General features: G+C 41.1%; 2 protein-coding genes across 2 annotated transcripts; both read right to left on the bottom strand.

Annotated features, from left to right (window-relative positions):
* Window positions 1-455: 455 nt before the first annotated feature.
* On the bottom strand, window positions 456-5,623 carry nsmce2 (NSE2 SUMO ligase component of SMC5/6 complex). The gene is made up of 6 exons (XM_030102626.1): window positions 5,215-5,623; window positions 3,909-4,015; window positions 3,459-3,612; window positions 2,693-2,778; window positions 1,683-1,789; window positions 456-1,038 (listed from the first exon to the last, which is right to left on the bottom strand). The coding sequence occupies exons 1-6, from the start codon at window positions 5,327-5,329 to the stop codon at window positions 927-929; spliced, it is 681 nt and encodes a 226-aa protein (XP_029958486.1). The 5' UTR covers window positions 5,330-5,623; the 3' UTR covers window positions 456-926.
* Window positions 5,624-6,176: 553 nt separating this feature from the next.
* washc5 (WASH complex subunit 5) lies at window positions 6,177-18,983 on the bottom strand. Its single transcript, XM_030103293.1, has 29 exons — window positions 18,944-18,983; window positions 18,002-18,274; window positions 17,553-17,698; window positions 17,242-17,326; window positions 16,973-17,073; window positions 16,520-16,712; window positions 16,119-16,271; window positions 15,829-15,942; window positions 15,266-15,437; window positions 14,676-14,803; window positions 14,170-14,299; window positions 13,749-13,861; window positions 13,339-13,505; window positions 12,589-12,664; window positions 12,381-12,491; window positions 11,819-11,959; window positions 11,289-11,369; window positions 10,860-10,961; window positions 10,529-10,708; window positions 10,254-10,378; window positions 9,837-9,999; window positions 9,601-9,703; window positions 9,429-9,508; window positions 9,208-9,311; window positions 8,795-8,924; window positions 8,589-8,685; window positions 7,926-8,079; window positions 6,821-6,908; window positions 6,177-6,536 (listed from the first exon to the last, which is right to left on the bottom strand). Exons 2-29 carry the CDS (start codon window positions 18,185-18,187, stop codon window positions 6,480-6,482), a joined length of 3,480 nt encoding a protein of 1,159 aa, XP_029959153.1. The 5' UTR covers window positions 18,188-18,274; window positions 18,944-18,983; the 3' UTR covers window positions 6,177-6,479.
* Between the last annotated feature and the right edge of the window lie 205 nt (window positions 18,984-19,188).

Raw genomic sequence — 19,188 nt, 5'->3', positions numbered from 1 at the left:
ATTTTTTGCTTAGTACATGTTTGGACTGATAAGTGGTCATGATGACACGACATGAATACATCCAGTTTGAACCCAGGCTTAGAAAACTTTCAGTGGGGAGTTTTCATGTTGTCACGATGCATGCATGGGTTTTCTCTGTGTGAAACAGTTTCCTGTTGCGGTTCAAAGACATGTGAACTTAATTGGTGACTAAAATGTCCATATAAGTGATGTGTGTGACATGGTCCCTAAACTGAATTGGAAAGAAGAGAAAATGGATGGATAAGTTCAGAGGACACAAATAGGTCCGTGTGCTGTTTTATCCACTCTAAAGCATCAGAACAATCTTAACAGGCTAAGCTGGTGCACAAAATCAAAGAATTTAAGGCTCGCATGAAAAAAGAAAACAGAGTATTACAAGTAAATCACCCTGAAAAATGCCTGAACCAGTGCAAAGGAGAAAATAGGATCTTTCCTTTTTTTTTTTTTTCTTTATACATTAATAGTGTTGACTTTTGCCATTACAGTTTAAATGTCAGTTATGTTGAAACAAAAACTAGAAATGTATAGGAGATCGTTATTCTGAAGGTTAAAAAAATGTTTGGCTCTTTGAGAAAGGTTATAGACCTCAGGTTTACTCTAATGCTGAGTTTGAACAAACATCTCCCTCTAGTGGTTCAGTTAACTTACTGCATCAGGTACACAAGAGTGATTTATCATTTATACAAACATATCAACTTTTTATTTCAATTCCATAAAAACATAAAAAGGCATTGCATCAAAAAATAGATTCAACTGAGAGGCAAGTAATGTCAGAAGAACAAACCTCAGAATGAAAATAGATCGATCACTTTTTAAAAGTGTATGCACAAGTCTGGCAACCTCAGATTTATGGCTCAATGTTCAGATTTCATGAAGAATAATACAGATCATGGAGATGAAGAGAACTAAGTCTTGTTGCTCAGCCTCTTTTGGCTCTGAATCCTTCTCCTCAGAACCTGGTCGGGAATGAGGTCTGACTCCTTGACGTCGGCGTTTCCACAGCCCACCACGGGACAACTGCAGAGAAAGAGAAACGTGAACATGTAATTACTCACATCTACAGGTTCGTGATGTTCTCTGTACATCAGCCTTGCATTAGTTAGACCTCTTCTTTGTTGTATAACTGCATGGAGAACATTAAGCGTTTGTGTGCTCACTGTTTAAGCTGCTAATTGCCAATTAGTGGCCAGACTTGCCACTTTTCAACATTCCTGCTCCTGTGTGTGAACGGTACTTCATGAAAACCTTTCGGCGGCTCACATTCTTCCATCGCGCTTACATAAAACCTTTGATAACTCTGAAGAATTGATTAATGGGCACTGCGGGGCTTTGACAATATTTGAGAATGGTGTCTGATGAAACGGCGTTGAAGGCGTTTCATCAGCCACACGGCTAATCGCAGCAAGGGGCGAGCACAGCTGCTGCCGGAGAGCACAGTGACCACGGCCAGACAATAGGCAACAACACGGCCCCGGCTCTGGGATTCCATCGGCGCTCCGCTAGGACCAGACGCATTTCATTTGATTCCAACATCAAAGCGGTGCAATAAAGAACATGTGAATTTAGGAGTCTTGCTGGTCCCAGGCCAGCCTGCAGAGCTGTTTACTGCTCGAAAACCTGACTCAACTTTCCAGCCCTCCTCTGACGGGGGAGCGTCTTACCGGCACTTCTTTCTCTGGCTGTGTCTTTTCCTGATCAGGCCCAGGATTGCTCCTTCGTCATAGTGGTGCTGACAGTTTTTATTCTTCATCGGGTTCACCATTTCCGCCTTAAATACACATAAAGAGGAGTATTACACACTGAAACAGATAATGACATTGGTCTATATTGGTATGTTTATACAGAAGTACGGTCAGATGCTGGTCTAAGCTTGCTTTGTAACAAGTGGTTTCTCTGACTTGGAGACATTGGCTTCTCTCGCCGTGGCAAAGGGTGTGAAGGAGTTGGAGGAGCAGAAGCCCTGAGGTGTCCATGCTCAAATACAAAGCTAAAGGTTTTGAAAAGCACAGTTTTTCTGAACTTGGCAGCAGAAGGTGTGAAAGAGAGGTGAAGGAGGGTGCGAGCATTGAGAAGGAGAAGGTGTACAGGATGCTACTGTATGTTAGAGTGTGTGGAAACTGAGGCATTGACAGAAAACAGGGGACGAAGTGGAGGCGTCACAGCCGAGGTTGGACAGGATAAAGATTCAGGACATTGGATGGACAGTTATTTCAGGAAAGGCAAAGGGATGCCAAAACAATAAACAAAAAAATACGGTGGAACTTCTGGGACACCATGATGGACCACATGCTGTGCTATTGTAGTTGTAGTGGGGTTTTTTTCTCAACTGAGCTTCAGCTCTCTGGATTCTGATTCCTCACCAAAGGGCAAAGTTGATGAATGCATCTTTGCAAATGCCCAGCAGCCCATGGGACTGCTGCAGAGGCTATTTTTCTGACGGCTGCACCATTGTTTTGTTGTAGTCTGTTGGCTAAAATAGCTTCTTAAAAAAAGAAAGAGAAAAATATCTCCCCCTCCATGGTAACTGAAATGTGCTATTGAGCAACAAACGATCCAGCAAGAATGAGGGAAAATGTGTCAGAAGAGAGAAATATTTTAGAATGACAAATAGCATTTAAGTTTAAAAATGTCACAACATGAAGTATGAAGTTTAAAGGAGTCATGAGCTGACCTGTGTGAGCGGGCAGGTAAAGTTGACTTGGGTTTGCGTGACAGAGATGTCCTCATCCAGCATGTCCTCTGATGTTTCTTCATTGGCTAAAAACACAACATACACACTTCTGAAAGTGGACCCTTCAACAGGAACATGGGGTGAAACCTTTTTTCTCATTTGCTCTTTCCGGTGAGATATTCTGCTGCTCCCTTTCACAGAGATCACCACTTCCACTTAAAGCTGACTGCACAGTGGAGTCCTGGGGCCCCCACTCTCAGTCACTACCACCAAAAGTTAGAGATTCTGATTGGTTAAGCTTAACAGGCCCATGTAACACAATACACTAAAGTATGCTTTATATAAAACATTCGCCTCAGTTCATAGATTTGTACGAGTTTATTTTCAACATTTAGGGCTGACTCACTCACAGAACTGAGCTCATGAGGTCTGCGGAGAATTTATGAAGCATGGCATTGTCTGTCTGAGTCCTATTTTTAATTAGATCTCTAATGAGGACAGCACTGAAAAAGCAGCAAAGAACAGCCACAGGGTGACAAACATAATTATTCATTAGCACACAGAAGAAGCGGGGTGTTTACAATTAAGATAATTATCCTGGAAAAAAAAAAGGACACTCAACGTTCCTCTTGCGCTTCAGCTCAGAAAACACTTCTGAAAGCCTAGTTTATTTGTCCAAGACTATTATCATCAGTGGTGAATACACAGCACCGAGTGCTGCGGTTAAAGACATTTCTCCCCTCTGTTGTCTCCCCACAGGCCTTACCTTGTTTGGAAGAGTTTTTGATGCTTTCTTTGAAGGCCATTACTTTCTGGTGATTGTGCAGCTCGGCATCCGAGAGCTCAGCGATTCTGTGTGTGAACCGCTCCTTCACTTTATCAGACAGGCAGAACATGGCCTCCGGCTGCTGTGCGTTAACCTACAGATTGAAACTGAAGTATGTTAGGCCGTTTTATTGATCTTCGCAAGGAGTCAGGTTCAGTGTGCTCCCGCTTGTTTTCAAAACAAGGACGAGACAGACACTGAGACGAGCCATTAAAGAAAATCCATAGCGTGAGATGTACCGAGAATTAAACGAACGACCTTTAAAACAATCAGACATCATTATGCATGTTTCATTAATTGAAGTGCATATTTAGCTTGGCCGTGGTCATTTACAAGGAAGCTGTTTACATGTTGCTGTTTGGTAATTAGACAAAGGCAAGTGACTCTCACCTCAGCTGTGACTTGCTGCACAGTATCAACAAAGTAGTTAATCTCTCTGTCGAGCCTTGCACACTCCAGAATCGTGGCCTCCAACTCTTTGATCCCTGGGTTCTGTGCTTCAGCACACAAAGAGGTAAATAAAATAAATAAGAAGCATATGATTATTAAACTTATTTTAATTCATCCATACACAGTGGAGTCTTGTCAGTTGTGATTACCAGTGCACCACATTTGAAAAGTTGATTTGAATATATTATAATTTCAATGTTAATATTCATAAAAGACTTCAGGAACATGATGTCAGTGAAGAGAGAATAGTAAAAAGAGACAGAGTTCAATCCAGAGAACAGTCGGTTCTCGCTCTGCCTTTGTATCCTGGTACTCTGGTTTCCTCCTGAAGTCCAAAAACACACCATCATGGACATAGGCTGACGTTATATTGTGTGTGGGTGTAATGTGTGCCTGTGCTGTAGTTTTTTTTTTTTTTTTTTTTTCGTGTAGCCTTTTTATTGAGCTGGCTGGTAGAAGCTCCACTACTCTGCAACCTTCTTAGAAAACTGATGGATGTTTTAGAGGGAACAATTATTTAATGAAAGGAGCCACTGATCAACAGTTTGAAGCAAACTATAAAAATACAACAGTCAACACTCAGAAAAAGTTCATTGATGGTTGTTTTACCACTTCATGAAAAGTGAACAAACAGGAGAGAAACCAGAATTCATTGTGACAAGCCTTTGAACTGCAAACATCACTTGGACTGGGAAAACACAGAAGCAGTTTTTGTCAGAATTTAGCAGGAATGTGGCCTAACATAACTTTCGGAGTGGGAGTTGTGCAAAACTTGTTTTTGGAAAATAGCTTGACTCATTCAGACTCCACATGTAAACTTAAACAGACTGGATCACTGAGGAGGGAAAATCATCACTTCTACGATTAGTTTGTCTTAAACTCTACAATAGTTGTTAAGAACATTGGCTGTATGATCGAACAGCCAGCATTTTGTTCAATATATTTAAATCACAGATGCCCATACATATCAACAATAATGTGATCACAGAGTGAGACATCATGCTTTATTTAACAATAATCATGTGGGATTTTTGGAATTTGAAAGCAATTTTGAGTTACAACACAAACTAATGTTGCATGCAGATAATCTCTTTATATTGATCGCTGTGGCTATTGGCGTTTACATTTTACCACAAATCAACAGGGCTAACAAACATAAACAGCATTTAGAAACAATACAATTAATCAGGCGGTAGCTAAAAGAAGTGTAAACAGACAGAAATATTCAGAGAATGCTTATATTTACCCTGAGTCTCCATCAGGTCCATGGCTACATCTGTCACAATGTCCATGCCCGTCGCAATGTCTGCCTGACAGGACTTCAGGCTGGACAGAGTCCCGTGAACAGCACTCATAGACATTTCGGGAGGTGTAACTAAAATCTTCTGTGGCCACCGACACAATAAACAAAAGATAATATGTGTCAATCTGAGCTACTTTACCGCCACTTGCTAACGTTCGCTGTCTGTGTTAGCCGGTGTTTCGGATTGATTGGTTTACCAGTTAACGACTGACCAACTTCCTTCCGCGTCGTTCAGCGGCAGATGCTTAAAGCCTGACAGTAATCCAAAGCTGCCCAGGCGAACGCAGTATATCCGAGTTTACAAAACACGTGGAAGTGTCGTGCCTTTTCAGAGTCTTAATTGCTTTATTAGTGAGTCATCTGCTGCTGCTACAGGAAGTCGGTCATCAGTTAGAAAGGGAAACCAGTTAATCCGTAACACCCACAAACTGCTCTGACCGGCGGCAACTAAACCTGTGTGGCTTCTATCAGCATTTAATTAAAAAAAAATTAAAAGTAGATGCAAGCAAACTTAACTTAAAAAAAAAAAAAACACAAATTTCCCGCGTCACGAAAAGTACAGCTACATTCCAATTACGACTTCCGGGTGGAAAAAAAAACCCCACCACTTCAATAGATCCAAATACAATAGAACAGGATAGACTCCAATGCAATAGAAATCTTTTATCCATCACAGGGGGAATTCTTATAAGATAGCTCAACACAGAAAAAAAGAAACTGAAATAAGTCAAATAGAAGCTAAAATATTGATACAGTGAATAAGTAATACCAAATGTTAATATTAACAAAAACACAACAAATACTATTTACAAGGAGTAACAAAAATGAAGGGTCTCCTGTGGTCCTCTGTACTGCTCTTCAGTGGTATGAGTCAAGAAAAACAACTTGCTTCAAAAGATATTCTTTATTAATGGATTTCATTTAGAAATGGCACAGAATGGTAGTAAACAAAATCATTCAAATTAGAGCACTGAATTAGAACACATATACAATATGTACAATTTATTAATTAGTGAAGTCTAAACACAATTTAACAAGCCTGAAATTTGACTAGTTGGGAAAAAAATGACACTAGTGATGACAAATCTACAATTAATTACAATGAATACACCTTTTCTGAATTTGACAGTGTGTATGCGTGGAGTAAAAAAAAATGTGGGGGGGGGGTGGTGGCGGCTATTCTCTGATGAAATGCTACATCCACATCTTCACAGAATGGTTCTGAACTCATCAAATATGAAACTGGGCACATGAGCTTCAGCCACCTGAAGAATGAAGAGAAAATACACAAAAATTTATAATTCTATCCAACAAAATGTGCACTAAAAATAAATCAGTTTAAAATATTTTTGTGTTTTATTAAGGAAGAGATTTCAATTAATCATGTTAAACAACTTAAGGGGGTTGTACTTTTCAAAGAAGCATCTGTGGGGCAATGTGATAAAACAACAAAATATTTGTACTATTTAACCAAAGTAATGCAACACATTTTTTGCGGGGTGAATTCCAGAAGCCACACACTGAATGGTATAATTCCGTGACGTCTTACCTTGCGGGACAGCTTTGTATACTTCACATAGTCTTCAAGGAACATCAGAGCTCCCACCACATCAGAAGGCATGTCGGGTATCTTTTGACTGGAATGAAATTAAATTGAAATGGAATTCAATTAAGTTGAATAAATGTGTTCGTCAATAGTTACTGGGTGTAGCAATAATCCATCATAAACTACAATTGTGAAACTACATAAGAGTATTAGGGTTACTGCTACCCAAGAAACAAGGAAGAGTTTTTCAAATCTAAGACAGAAGATTTCATTAAATATGAATTTATTTTTCTTGAATCAGAGATCACTTTTCCCCAACTGCACCAGGATTAAATATTTTTCTTTCTTTTTTTAAAGGTGCTGTAGGCAGGATTCCGCATCTCCGCCATCTTGCTTAGGGTTACCTGAGCAAGATGGCGATTTGACCTATCTAAGACGGCGATTTTAAACCCAGCACAGCCAATCCTGTCCTGTTTTCTCTGACATCACGCCCTTACGCAAGTTAAGCACCCCCCTCCCACAAGAACATGTGACGAACGCCCCTCGACCAATCACGGTTAGAGCCTCAGGGGCTCTTCTGATTGGTCAAAGATACCTGGAGCTTTCGAGATTCCTTTTCAGCTCAAAACAGAGACAGATGGAAACGCTGTGCCCTTGCGGTAGTGCAATTATGCTACACTCCTAAAGGATTATCAATGGATACTCTAACATTTAATCCAAAGAAAACACAGAAAAATTAGCATTGACTAGCAAAATCCTGCCTACAGCACCTTTAATGCATATCTATTGTATCATCATGGATCGACAAAGCTGCACAACTTCATCTGATCCTGGAGAATCAGCACAATGTGTCGCAGGTCAGAGTAGACTTTCCATCTGGACAAACAAAAAGTCACGTGGGGTCCATGCAAAACAGCCATTAAGGTCACTTAATGAAGCATCTTCCTGACTTCTAAATAAAAACTGTGAAAATCAACAGTATTACCTTAATTCAGAAAAGCAGAGAAATACTTTTGTGTTCATATAGTGCAGAAAATCCACAACTTTCAGTGTAATCTTAGAAAAGAATTCAGTGTTTATTTGAGGGTTTTTTTTTTCGATGACTTACCTTGTGCATTGCTCCATAACAGAGCGGATGAACTGACCAATGAGAGCCAAGAACTGCTGTGTGTATCTGGAGTGGAACTGCTTCAGCAGAGTGAGCATGCCGAGCACCAGCGGAGGCCAGTCAACTGGGTCTGTGGCTTTTTTGCAGGTCATTCCTTGAATAATAATAAATAAAAAGAAAAGACAGTAAAAAAACCTGGTCACTGACATAAATAAATCTTCATATAGTAGTATGCCTGGAATACTGATTGCCTAATCCACTGAAGATACCCACTTAAGCCACGAATCTAATGTTCTCACATTACTTGAAATGTCCTGGTCCTACTGAGGAAGTCTTACATTTCCTGCAGTAAATCCTGTGTGTCCCGAAGGACTGTAAGTAGATTTTCCAATTAAAACAGCATACACAGGCCAGGAAAGCCAATAATTGGTTTAAAATAATGTGGGCTGCCTCTCATATCAACAATTCAGAGAAAGAAAGATCAGCGAAACAAAACTTTGACATCCTGTGAAGCTTTCCAATAAAGACAAATGTATTCTAAATTGGTGTAAAAGACAGCCAAGTAGTTTCTTTTGCAGAGTAAAATTAGTTCTGTTTTTTTTCTGGTCAGATCTAATTTTGATGAAGACTATGATACAACAAACCGGCAGCAGAAAACCATACCTTGGTTCTTGTTGTACTGAAGTTTAGGCAGCTGTGCGATTATAAACAGGAAGTTGATGGTGGGGAAGTAAGGAAGGCGCTTCGTGGTGATGTAGATCTGTGCGAGAAGTGTCAAGAAAAGACATAAAACACGGCTTCATGCAGAAATATGAGTTCAGCACAATGTTCAGTCCTGATGTAGAAAGCGTTATTGATCATCGCTCTACCTTGTTGAGTGGGTTGTGAATGCCAGCAGCCTCCAGGTATGCAGTGATTTCATACAGAAGAGTGTTGTCCTCTTTCGGGTAGGGCAGGGATGGGTCTTGGTAGTGGGCCTCAATATCTGCCAGTAGAGATCTGGAATCAGATCAGATACAAAACAGCAACAGAATGAGGAGAACACCAATAATCACCAATTAGACTACACTTCTTTGTAAATAAAAAAGCTAAATCATTCACCATGAAGTCACTTTATGTACAAGATAGACTGTCTGGTATTAAATGAGTGTGAAGTCCATAAAACTCAAGAAAGAAAGGATGCAGATCAACTCCATATTTTTTTTTAAAGTTTTTAATCGATTTCCTTTACAGATATATCAAGATATTATGAGACAAACAGTCCAGTTGAGGCTGATCTTACTTGTTGAGGTTTTCCAGGGCTGCAGCCAGATGTTTGGAGTCAAACTTGCAGGAGTAGTTCAGCTCATTTGCAATCTGCTGCCTGAGGATCTGCATCTGACCAACCTAGAACACACACAGGCAGCAGGGAAACCTTGAACAGCGTCTATTCAGCAGAAAGCTAATCAGATAGTAGTTGTATGTATCTGATCACAACCATGAGTAAGCAACATGGGCTGATACCTTCATGATGGCTTCAAGGTAAGGACCCCAGATCTTCTGGGACTTTGCCACTGCACTGGCATACACCTTGCTAGCATTAGCTACCAGAATTAATAAATAAACAACAGATCAAATTTGTGATAACAATTACAAATACATTGCAAGATTACAAATTCATTAAATGAGACCTTACCCACAATGCCTTGGACTGGGTTGACAGCAGTCAGCATAGTTTTGAAGACATCTACCACCGCTTTGTCTTTCAGGATGGTCTTCTGAAGCATCGTCAAGAAGTTCTGATAAAACAAAAAAAAACTTTCAGATTTAGGAAAGTAGTCATGCTCTGTGCACCGATCCCTTTAAAAGCTCTTCAAACATTTCAGAGTTTTCAGTCGTGTCGGCCAGCCTGAGGCTGAGCTTTCCAGTTACCTGGAGCTCCTTGACAATCATGAAGCAGAGCAGGCGGTCAAGTCCGTTTAGTCCAAATGTACCCAGAGTGTTCTGGATCTCAGAGAAGAGCCTGTTGTTGGTCACTTCCTGGTGGCTCTTCAGGTCGTACCAGGTGTTCATCTGGTCGATGTAACACGTCACCCTAGAAAAAAAAAAAAAAAAAACAATGTTGGTCAAGTTGGTTAAATGCATTTATATTTTATTACATTAACTACATGTTTAATTGTAGATTCAAATGTCAAGAGAGGGAGAAATCAATCTCTACATTAGAATTTCAGATCAAATCTTCACAGTTAGCCATCTGCTGATACCTCACTGTGTTATTTGTGTGGATGAGAATCATAAGCTCTATTTTCAGTGCCGTTATGGATTTTTGGCTGCGCTTGATCGACATACTTGGGGTCGGTGATTCGGAGAATCTCTCTGCAGAGACGCCCGATGAAAGTGGCGGACTCATCCACAGAGGGGAACTTGGGAATGGGGATGTGGGTGGATTGATGCACGCTCTGCCAGTCCTGGATCTGAATGGAATAAAGCAACCAGCCGATCAATCAACCCCCTTGGGTGACGAATCGCCGGACGGCCACAGCCTTCCCTATTGATTGAACCGGTGTGAACTGCTGTCTGTGCACTGCTCAGGGGCACGATCAGGAGCTGCAGTGCAGTCTGACCTTGGTTCTCAAGAAACTGTTGCACTCTTGTTCCACATTGTAGTTGATGATGCGGGACACTTCCTCCTGCCAGATTTTGAGGCCATAAATGCTGACGTAGTCCTGGATGTACTCGAACGACCTGTAGAAGCCGTCCATGGTGGCGCCCATGTCTTTGAGCTTTGGCATCAGTTCACTGGGCTGTGAGACAAGAGCATCAGGGAGTTTTATCGTTACTTCACCCTCATTGTAAAAAAAAAAAAAAACAACAACTGATTTTTCACTCAAACCAGCTACATTTAGACTATAATTTTGAACAATAATCAGAGAAGTAGGGCCAATAATGTGTCACCTTGGCCTTGGGGTTGAAGATTAGGCCTTTGTGTAAGGCATAAGCCACTCTCTTCACCAGCTCCTTCCTGATGCCGTCCTCCAGAAGCTGCTTGGGATCCACCTGAAACGTCACAGCATGTTAACCTTGACAGGGCACTCGCTAATATATATCTATGTCTTACATTTCTTCACAGGAGGTGCACCAACAAGGTATCCGAAATATTTTGACAAAGCAAATGAGCCAAACAATGTTAATCCTGTTATGAGAAATACTACAAAAATAGCTAATTAGAATAATAAGCAGACATTTTTCTCCCCATGTCCAGGCATTTAATCCAATTTACCGGTGTTAGTTTGGAAGGAAACAAAAAGAGACGCACAAACTTTCCCAATCAAAAATAAACACAGTGAACTGTCCTCAGCAGGGAGCCTCTGCCTGAACATTTACCTTAATGATTCCGACTAGAGTGGTCTTCATCATTAAGATACCCTCGGTGAAAATCGAAATGTCGTGGGTGAGTTTCGCCACCTGCAGTCACATGAAGCAAAACAAGGCACACAAATGACGATTTCAATCGAATGAGAACCCAGAGTAGATCAATACAGTGTGAAGGGACGGTAGTGAGCGGAATAAAGAATGTCACAAAAGGCTGTAAAAGGACATGTTGGCTGAGAAATGCTTCAACTGACTGAACATGTGCTATATAGTTTTGATATTGAGTTTATAAAGTAATTGCACACAAACCAGAGTGTCTGAAGAGCTGTGCACAGGGAGAACATGCAAACTCCACACAGAAAAGCCCTTGGTCAAAGATCTCAGATGGAGAGATACTTGCTGTGAGGAGTGCATGCTAAATAGGAACATCATCATTTATGTTCTTCATTTCATTTCATTTAGATTCATTCCTCATCACTTTACGTAAGTGAAACCCTTATTAACTGCCAGGGAGCAGGAGTCGGTTTCAACAGTTGGCTTACTTCATAGCGAGCGCCCAGCTGGGAGAAGTCCTTCAGCTTGTCCTTATCCAGCCGGGTTGGCACTTCCATGATGTCGTGGATCTGAAGTTTAATGATTTTTGCCAGAGAGGTAAACATGCTTTCTGGGATAATTTGCAGCACCTGATGGCGAGAAGATAAAATACCCACACACTGAGCACCAACGTGAGTGTAATACTTGTTCAAAGGGGGTTTTATGGCAGAATAGTGGGGATCAGTCTTCACGAGCAGATGGTAGCGGTACTATGGATGAAGGATCTTGTGTACAGCTAGGAGGAACAAATCTTCTGTCATAAAGTGACACAGCATGCGGCTGATGACACCAGAAGGTAGTCTCATCGGAAGGTACACATCCACTAAGTATTTTCTTTTTTGGTTAAATTCCCCAAACAGATGGTTCGACACACATTAATCATCACTGCAGCTGCTCCCGCAAAGAAACTCAACAATAATTTGTAGCACGCAGAGTTCAACTATAACTACTACAAAGAGTAGTCCTTACAGATGCCGGAAACAGAAGGTACTCCACTGGATCGTACTGTACCTTTCTGACATAAGCCACCAACTCTCCCGAGTAGAACTGAGACACACTCAGCAGGTCAGCACTGTTGGCCTGGTTGATCCGCAGCAAGGGAAGATCCAGCGCGGACGCCAACTAGTCAAACAGAAGCAAAGAATAACTACAGGTAATACCTCTCCGCATCAAGGGTGCCGCTGAAGAGTGTGTGAATGCGCACACAAAGAGTCCTCACCTTGAGGAAAGTAGCTCTGAGTTTGGTGACCATGGAGGGGTTCACTCTGATGCTCTCCTGCATAATGGATGTAAAGCTGCAGAATAAAACATAAACCAGGAGAAAAACAAAGTTGAATTCTGCCACATAGACAGAACAAAAGCAAAAGTGACTGAACTCAAAGTCAAAACAACACTGTGGCCTCTGTGATGCTTCTTGCTATCTGAAGCTCAGCAGAATAATCTTTTACTGCTTTTAGCTGACCTAATGAAAGACGGTCTTGAAACTACGCATGCCATCACAAGGAATTTCTTCAGAAAGAGCAGCAGCATCAATGCCAAATATGCGAGAAAATCAATTATTCACTAACCGAACTGCTATATATGTACAAACTCCATCGGTCTATTTTCTGAATCGCCTCATCCCAACTGTCTACTGCTGATTCACCATAATGTCCATGTTAGTTTCATGTAAACTAATATTATGTTCATGCAATTAAAAAAAAATAAAAATTAAAGACAGATTGAACATGCCGACAGCATAAAGCCATAGGAAGTACTAAAACATCTGTATTGATTATAATTTTTGGTAGTTAGGACAAAGGTGTTGTCAGTCTTTCCTTTTGTACAAAAATTTTTTAAAATCAATAGAAATTACACTACCTGTTGTGTTTTGCTAAACCTTTTCATTGTTACTGACTAATATGACACAGACTAATGCATCTACTCTGCCAGTCACTTCTGTGTCCATTATACACCAACATGAAACCACCTGTCGATTATCTGCCAAGCGTAGGAGAGGTCTCCAACAATCTGCATGGTGATGAGCACTTCTTCTTTGATGTTGATGGTGCGGATCATGTGGTGAAGAAACTTCCTGGTGTCAGCCAGGAACTGACAGACCTGCAGGTTGGACTCCAGCTGGTGAAACTCCTGGACCTGAAAAGCAACGGGAAAACATCTATAAGTAAAGTGTGACGTTTTAATGAATCATCTCTACATGGTTAACAGCAGATATGCACCAAACTGAAAAGGCTTTTTGCGATTCACTGATTATCTTTGCATGAGGTGACAGAAAACTAAATACTTCAGTGAAATGGAAACGGTGTATTAATACCACTATCTTACACAGATCTAATCTGAAGATGTAAAGCCATGGGGAACTATAATTATCCTGCTCACCTCAACCAGAGCCTGTATCAGCTGAACTGTCTTTCTCCCCGCCGCCGTGGAGTCCTCATAGTTTAAAGACTCGATCTGCTTTGAGATTTCCCTGAACCAGGCCTGCAGATTTTCTGTGAAAGTTAGAGTAGGCATGCAAACAGTGGGGAAAAAAAAAAAAAAACAGGTGAAAAATATGATCAAAGCGTTGAGAAAATAGGTTCTTCCACCGCAGCTCAAGGTAGAACGACTGATGCAAATTTAATGCCACCTCCTCCTTACCTGTGCATTTCTACCCGACTCCAAACCCAAACTATTTGCGTTCCAAAGGAAAAATAATCTTTTAAATTGAAAGTTAGAGACTGCACAGTGGAGGAAAAAAAACCCCATAAAAAACGTCTTTATATTAATTCACCACATCCCAGCTGAAAGTGTTTCTCACCATTTTTCTCCACCCTGGTAAGAGGCTTGACGCCGGAGAAGACTTCGGCCAGCTCCGTCATTCTCTCTGATCCCTCCTTCTTGTAGCTCTCCCATTTGATCTGCTTCTCCGACAACATCTGCTTGAACATCTGGAAGTGGGACAGCACAGATGCTAAGACGATGAGGAAGGATTAGTCAGATGAGATGTGTAATTAGAAGATTAAATTTGTGTCCTCTCCTAATGATAAACTGGGCTAGCCATATGCGATCCCGCTGTATGCTAGCAGGCAACGGGGCAGACACATCTAACAAGAAGCACAGCTGGATAGATCACTTTGATATTACTTTGATATCATTTTTGAACTTTGGCTCAGTAATGAAAAGAAAGGAGCGAGCGCACTTAAAAAAAAAAAAAAAGAAGATTCACATTCTACATGTCCTTTGGCGTTAATGAGAAGTCTGCTGTTCTCAGTTTTCTCTTTATCGCCGCTGACTTTATGTAACGTTGATGAAAGAGTCTCTCACCTCTTTGAGCGTGAACTCAAACTGAGCGGTGTCAAGCAGCAGCTGGAACAGGATCTTGGGGTTGTATTTGGAGTCGTTGAGCACCTGATCTTTGATCTGACGCAGCCGCTTGTTGTTTGGGTCGTAAGCTGTCGGAACACAGAGACACAGCAGTACACAAGATTCAGTTATATGGGTCTACCTCAGTGGAAAAAATGCACTATAAGAGCAAACCAAAATGCATCAATCAGAAGGTGTGAACTCGATTGTGAGAAAAGATCAATTAAAACAACAAAACTAACATCGTGCCATAATTCAATCATCTGCTATCATACTTCATCGAATTTAGGGTTGCAGGGAAAATACAGAGTCAAAGAGTCACATAAATACTGAAATCAACATCCATTGGAAATTTAAAGCCACGTTATGTTTTTACTGTAAAAATAAACCGGAGCAGTTGAGAAAAAAAATACCCTCATGGAATTTATTTATAAGATACAAACGACCCCATATCCAACTCAGATTCAAACCTGGAACACTCTCACGATGACGGCAGAGTGCTAACCACTGCACTACATTCCTTATTTAATACATTTCATAAAATCCCTCACCTGACTCTGCAGAGTGCAGCATCAGCCAGCGAATAGCAACATTGCAGTCCCTCAGACAGTTGAGCAGTTTGGGAATGTTGTCAAGGATGATCTCCTCCCTCAGGAAGCCCTCCTTCAGCAGCTGCTGCACCTGAGGCCTCAGGCTTTCCATGCTGGCTGCATAGCGAGTGGCCTGAACAGCGGGATGATATGGTTCTGATATGTAGTTTGTTATTCCTTCATTTTTAATGATTGCATTTTCTTTAAAACACACTGCGTCTGAGCTATGGTTGTTAGAACGATCAACGCTGCATAATGTTCACACTGTAAAGATCAACCATTCATTTTTCTGAGATGTGACATCTGTAATCCTCATTTCAGTACATACGCACAAAGATTTCTACAATTTTTTTTTAGGTAACACTTTTACTTTAATTGAAATTCTGCACAGTCACACTGGAAGCCTCACTGACTCTGGACACGGAGATCGGTGTCTGAATGTCGTAGATTAAAGTACAGCAGGACTGAAATTGAATAAATGTGAGGAGTTTGCGACAGAGAAGATAGTGTGTTTTTTTAAATACCTGCTCTTTGATGTTGGCAGAGTCCAGCGTGTAGTTGAGAGCAGTCTTGGCAGCTTTGTACGGCTCCCAGGCCTCCACTAAGTTCACTGTGATCCCCATGTAGATACTGATGACCTGCAGAGAGACAACAAGAGTGCTTCAGTCCAACATCCCTTCTGAAAAACCGAGATAAGACCATGAGAATCCCTACAGAGTGCCATTCATCAGATAACTGGTGGAACAGCTTCATAACGTTTTAAAAAGCTTTAATACAGGAAATCTGATGAACCATCATAAAACAAATAGTTTACCCAGTTGTCGGGAAAGTACTTATCCACTATTTCCCTCATCTTGGCCTGCTGGGTCTGCAGTATGGAGGGGCTGAAGTACAGACAGACGTAGAGCATGGCTGCCTGGTTAGCCAGCGCTGTGCTACGATGCTCTGGCAGAGGATAAGCAGAAACCTGGTGAAAGAAAAAAAATCTTTTTAGACCAACGTTATATATTTGCTTGAGCATCTGACCACTGGATTATAGTTTGAGTCAGACCTAAGCGAAGGGAAAACATCCATTATAGTTGTATTCTATTGCATTGAATTGTAGAAAGTAAAACCTCTTCAAAATACTTAAAACACAGATGCTTGAAAAAAACATCTTGATGCACAGTTATCAATTATTCCCTGCCTCTGTCTATTTGGCTAAAGGTTTCTCACTTGGTTGTAGATGTCGTCAGAGCGCAGCCGCCCGATCACCATGCTGATGAAGGTGGTGCTGATGGGAACTCTCTGGAAGTAGCTCTCTGGGTAGTTGGCAGGCCGTTTGGCTCCGGGCTGGCTGGAGTAGCCGGTGCTGCGCAGGAGCTTGCAGATGTCATCCAAGTTGGAGTCAACCGACGAACGAGCGGCACTGAGGACAATTTGGAATTCAAACTTCAAACGCAACACAGAAAATTACACCAATGCCCAAACAACTGGAAATAGTCTGCTTCTGTGTGCGCTGACATTGGGGGTTAATTCTCGTCTTTTTTAAGAAAGTGACTCAACTTTTGCTCAGAGTGAACACACTTACTGTATACAATGAGCCAGTGAATCACTGAGGGAATATCGTGAGTGTGTGTGTGTGTGTGTGTGTGTGTGTGTGTGTGTGTGTGTGAGTCACAGGCGCACCTGTATCTATAATAAGACACGAGCATCCTCTCTCTGACCTCGCCTTCGATTTTCTGGTCGATAACCAGCAGCATGACTCCGTACAGGTAGAGAGCCTCACACTGGGTGAAAGACAAAGCGCACACAGTCAAGACACGTGTAGAGGAATCTGTGTCACAGGTAACAAAGACTCACATTAACTCGTCAAACATTGATGTTCTGAGGAGTTCAGCTTTTGTGTTAACCGTTATCGTATCAAAATATTACTAATTTGCATTTGCGTAACTTACTAGGAGCTGCTTGCCATCCTCATTTAGAAGCACAGTCTCCAAGGTCTGCTGAATATAAACACCCTCATATAGGTCATCCAAATATCTAGAGATGAGGAAATAATAGAACAACATCCGTTATAACAGTGTTTTATTCATGTTTTGGGGTTCCAAAAACAGAAAAACAGAACAAGTGCGCCCCCAAGGGAATTGACTATATTTGTAATCTCTCTCTCAATGGTAAAATTTCAAAGCACGTTTTGCCTTCTGAGAAACTCAGTGAACTAAAAGTGAACTCAACCAACCACCAGAGTCGCCCGCTTCTCTCTCACCTGTTAAGATCGACTATATATTTGTGGACACTCTCAAAGGCCAGGTAGAACCTCGACAGAATTTCAATGTTGTTTTCCCTGAACTCCTCATCCAAGTCCTGGAGCTCAGGTTTGGCCTCCAGCTTCCCCTCATAATACTCAGGACCCTGCAGGGAGACATATGACTGTGAGACAAACACTGTGGCAAAAAAAAAAGGTGATATGTACACATGTACGAACAATTACAGCATGAAATTAGTTTTCTCCCCATGATGACGGTTCACTCTTCACAATAAAGTGAGGAGCTCGACCAATTACAGTAACAAAAAGTCTTTCTCACTCACATACACACACAAAAATAACATTTACACAATATGTTGCATTCCTTACTTTTTCACTACAGAATTATCTGATCATGATTATCAATTCAATAGCTTTGAACTGTAAAAGAAAGTTTCAAAATCCTGCACCTTGAAGTAGCTGAAGTCACAGATGATGTCTCCATATTTCTGCTGGTCGCTTTTGTCTTTGAGCCTAAACACTGTTGGGATGAAATCAGAGAGACGCAAGAGTTCTGCGATGATGGCATTTCCTCTGGAAACTATCCGGAGGATGGCCTGTCCACACAGGTTGTTCTCTGCCAGAAAGTCCACCATGATGGCTGGCCGAGGAAGAAGAAGAGGAGGGTAGGACAGATAACCGCACCTCAACACTGGTCTTTATGGAAAACACTCCAGAAATTCCTAGGGAACAAAGAAAAAAGAAAACAAGCTTTGGATAGTATTTTTTTTATTCTTCACTAGTGTTGAGTGAAAAGCAGTAAATATGGTCATTCTGAGTTTCAGTTTCCACTGAGTGGAAATAAAACTGGATTCTCCATATATCCCCGAAACAATCCCCAAAATAACTTGGGACATGAGGTTAAAAATATATAAAAATTACCAAATACACACTTTCCATTAACAAATCTATAATATATTATTGCATTGGTATATTTACAATGGCTACATTTGTGAATATTTAACAAACGTTTGATGCAAATCTATTAAAATGTTAACAAATCAGTGATTCCTGTTGATAATAGAAGAGAATTTAATCATTTTGATGCTTGAGGTTAACTAATTCATGACATAAATCTGGGTGATTTAGGAAACACACGGTTTCCTCGAAACAAACACGGGGGGTCACAGTTTACTGTTTGATAGATGTTGAAGGGCTGACGTTATCCTGCAGCATACTAGCCATTAGCATCGAGCTAACCTCAGCATTCAGTTTCTGTCAATAACGAGGACGCTGCAGACGACAGCGAGTGCAAGGTGGCAAACATTTTGATTACTTTCTGATCATTTAAATGTCTTCGTTTGAAACGAGTGTCATCTTTAAAGTACAAGATTGTGAGAGAAAGTACTTGCCTTCCTGAAGCTCTTCTTCCCTATGCACTTCCTCATGACCAACCACATGACTCTGCTGCTGGGTGCGTTTGATTCTCTTCAAGCAGCGCGCCGGAGACGAGCGGGAACAACTATTACGAATGGATCCCTCATTTGGTTGCCAGAAATTGATTACATTGATGTTTAGAATTAATCACTCTGTATAGTGTCATGGTGATGACAAAATAAAGTGACTAATTTCATAAAAGTTCAAGACATTAGGCCAA

The sequence above is a fragment of the Salarias fasciatus genome, chromosome 11 (genome assembly GCF_902148845.1).
Source record: "Salarias fasciatus chromosome 11, fSalaFa1.1, whole genome shotgun sequence".
NCBI classification, from domain to species: domain Eukaryota; kingdom Metazoa; phylum Chordata; class Actinopteri; order Blenniiformes; family Blenniidae; genus Salarias; species Salarias fasciatus.
Note: the sequence above shows the minus strand (reverse complement) of the source record. Positions and strands in the feature narration are given on the sequence as shown.

What these genes read in the sequence shown, in the direction of transcription:
- nsmce2 (XM_030102626.1), bottom strand. Translation starts at nt 5,329, where the DNA reads ATGTCTATGAGTGCTGTTCACGGGACTCTGTCCAGCCTGAAGTCCTGT. An exon ending in TGCAGCAAGTCACAGCTGAG is followed by an intron (nt 3,613 to 3,908) that starts GTGAGAGTCACT and finishes TTCAATCTGTAG; the next exon opens with GTTAACGCACAGCAGCCGGA. An exon ending in CAAAAACTCTTCCAAACAAG is followed by an intron (nt 2,779 to 3,458) that starts GTAAGGCCTGTG and finishes TTGTGTTTTTAG; the next exon opens with CCAATGAAGAAACATCAGAG.
- washc5 (XM_030103293.1), bottom strand. Translation starts at nt 18,187, where the DNA reads ATGGTGGACTTTCTGGCAGAGAACAACCTGTGTGGACAGGCCATCCTC. An exon ending in TGATTGTCAAGGAGCTCCAG is followed by an intron (nt 9,704 to 9,836) that starts GTAACTGGAAAG and finishes TTGTTTTATCAG; the next exon opens with AACTTCTTGACGATGCTTCA. An exon ending in CCCAGTCCAAGGCATTGTGG is followed by an intron (nt 9,509 to 9,600) that starts GTAAGGTCTCAT and finishes TAATTCTGGTAG; the next exon opens with CTAATGCTAGCAAGGTGTAT.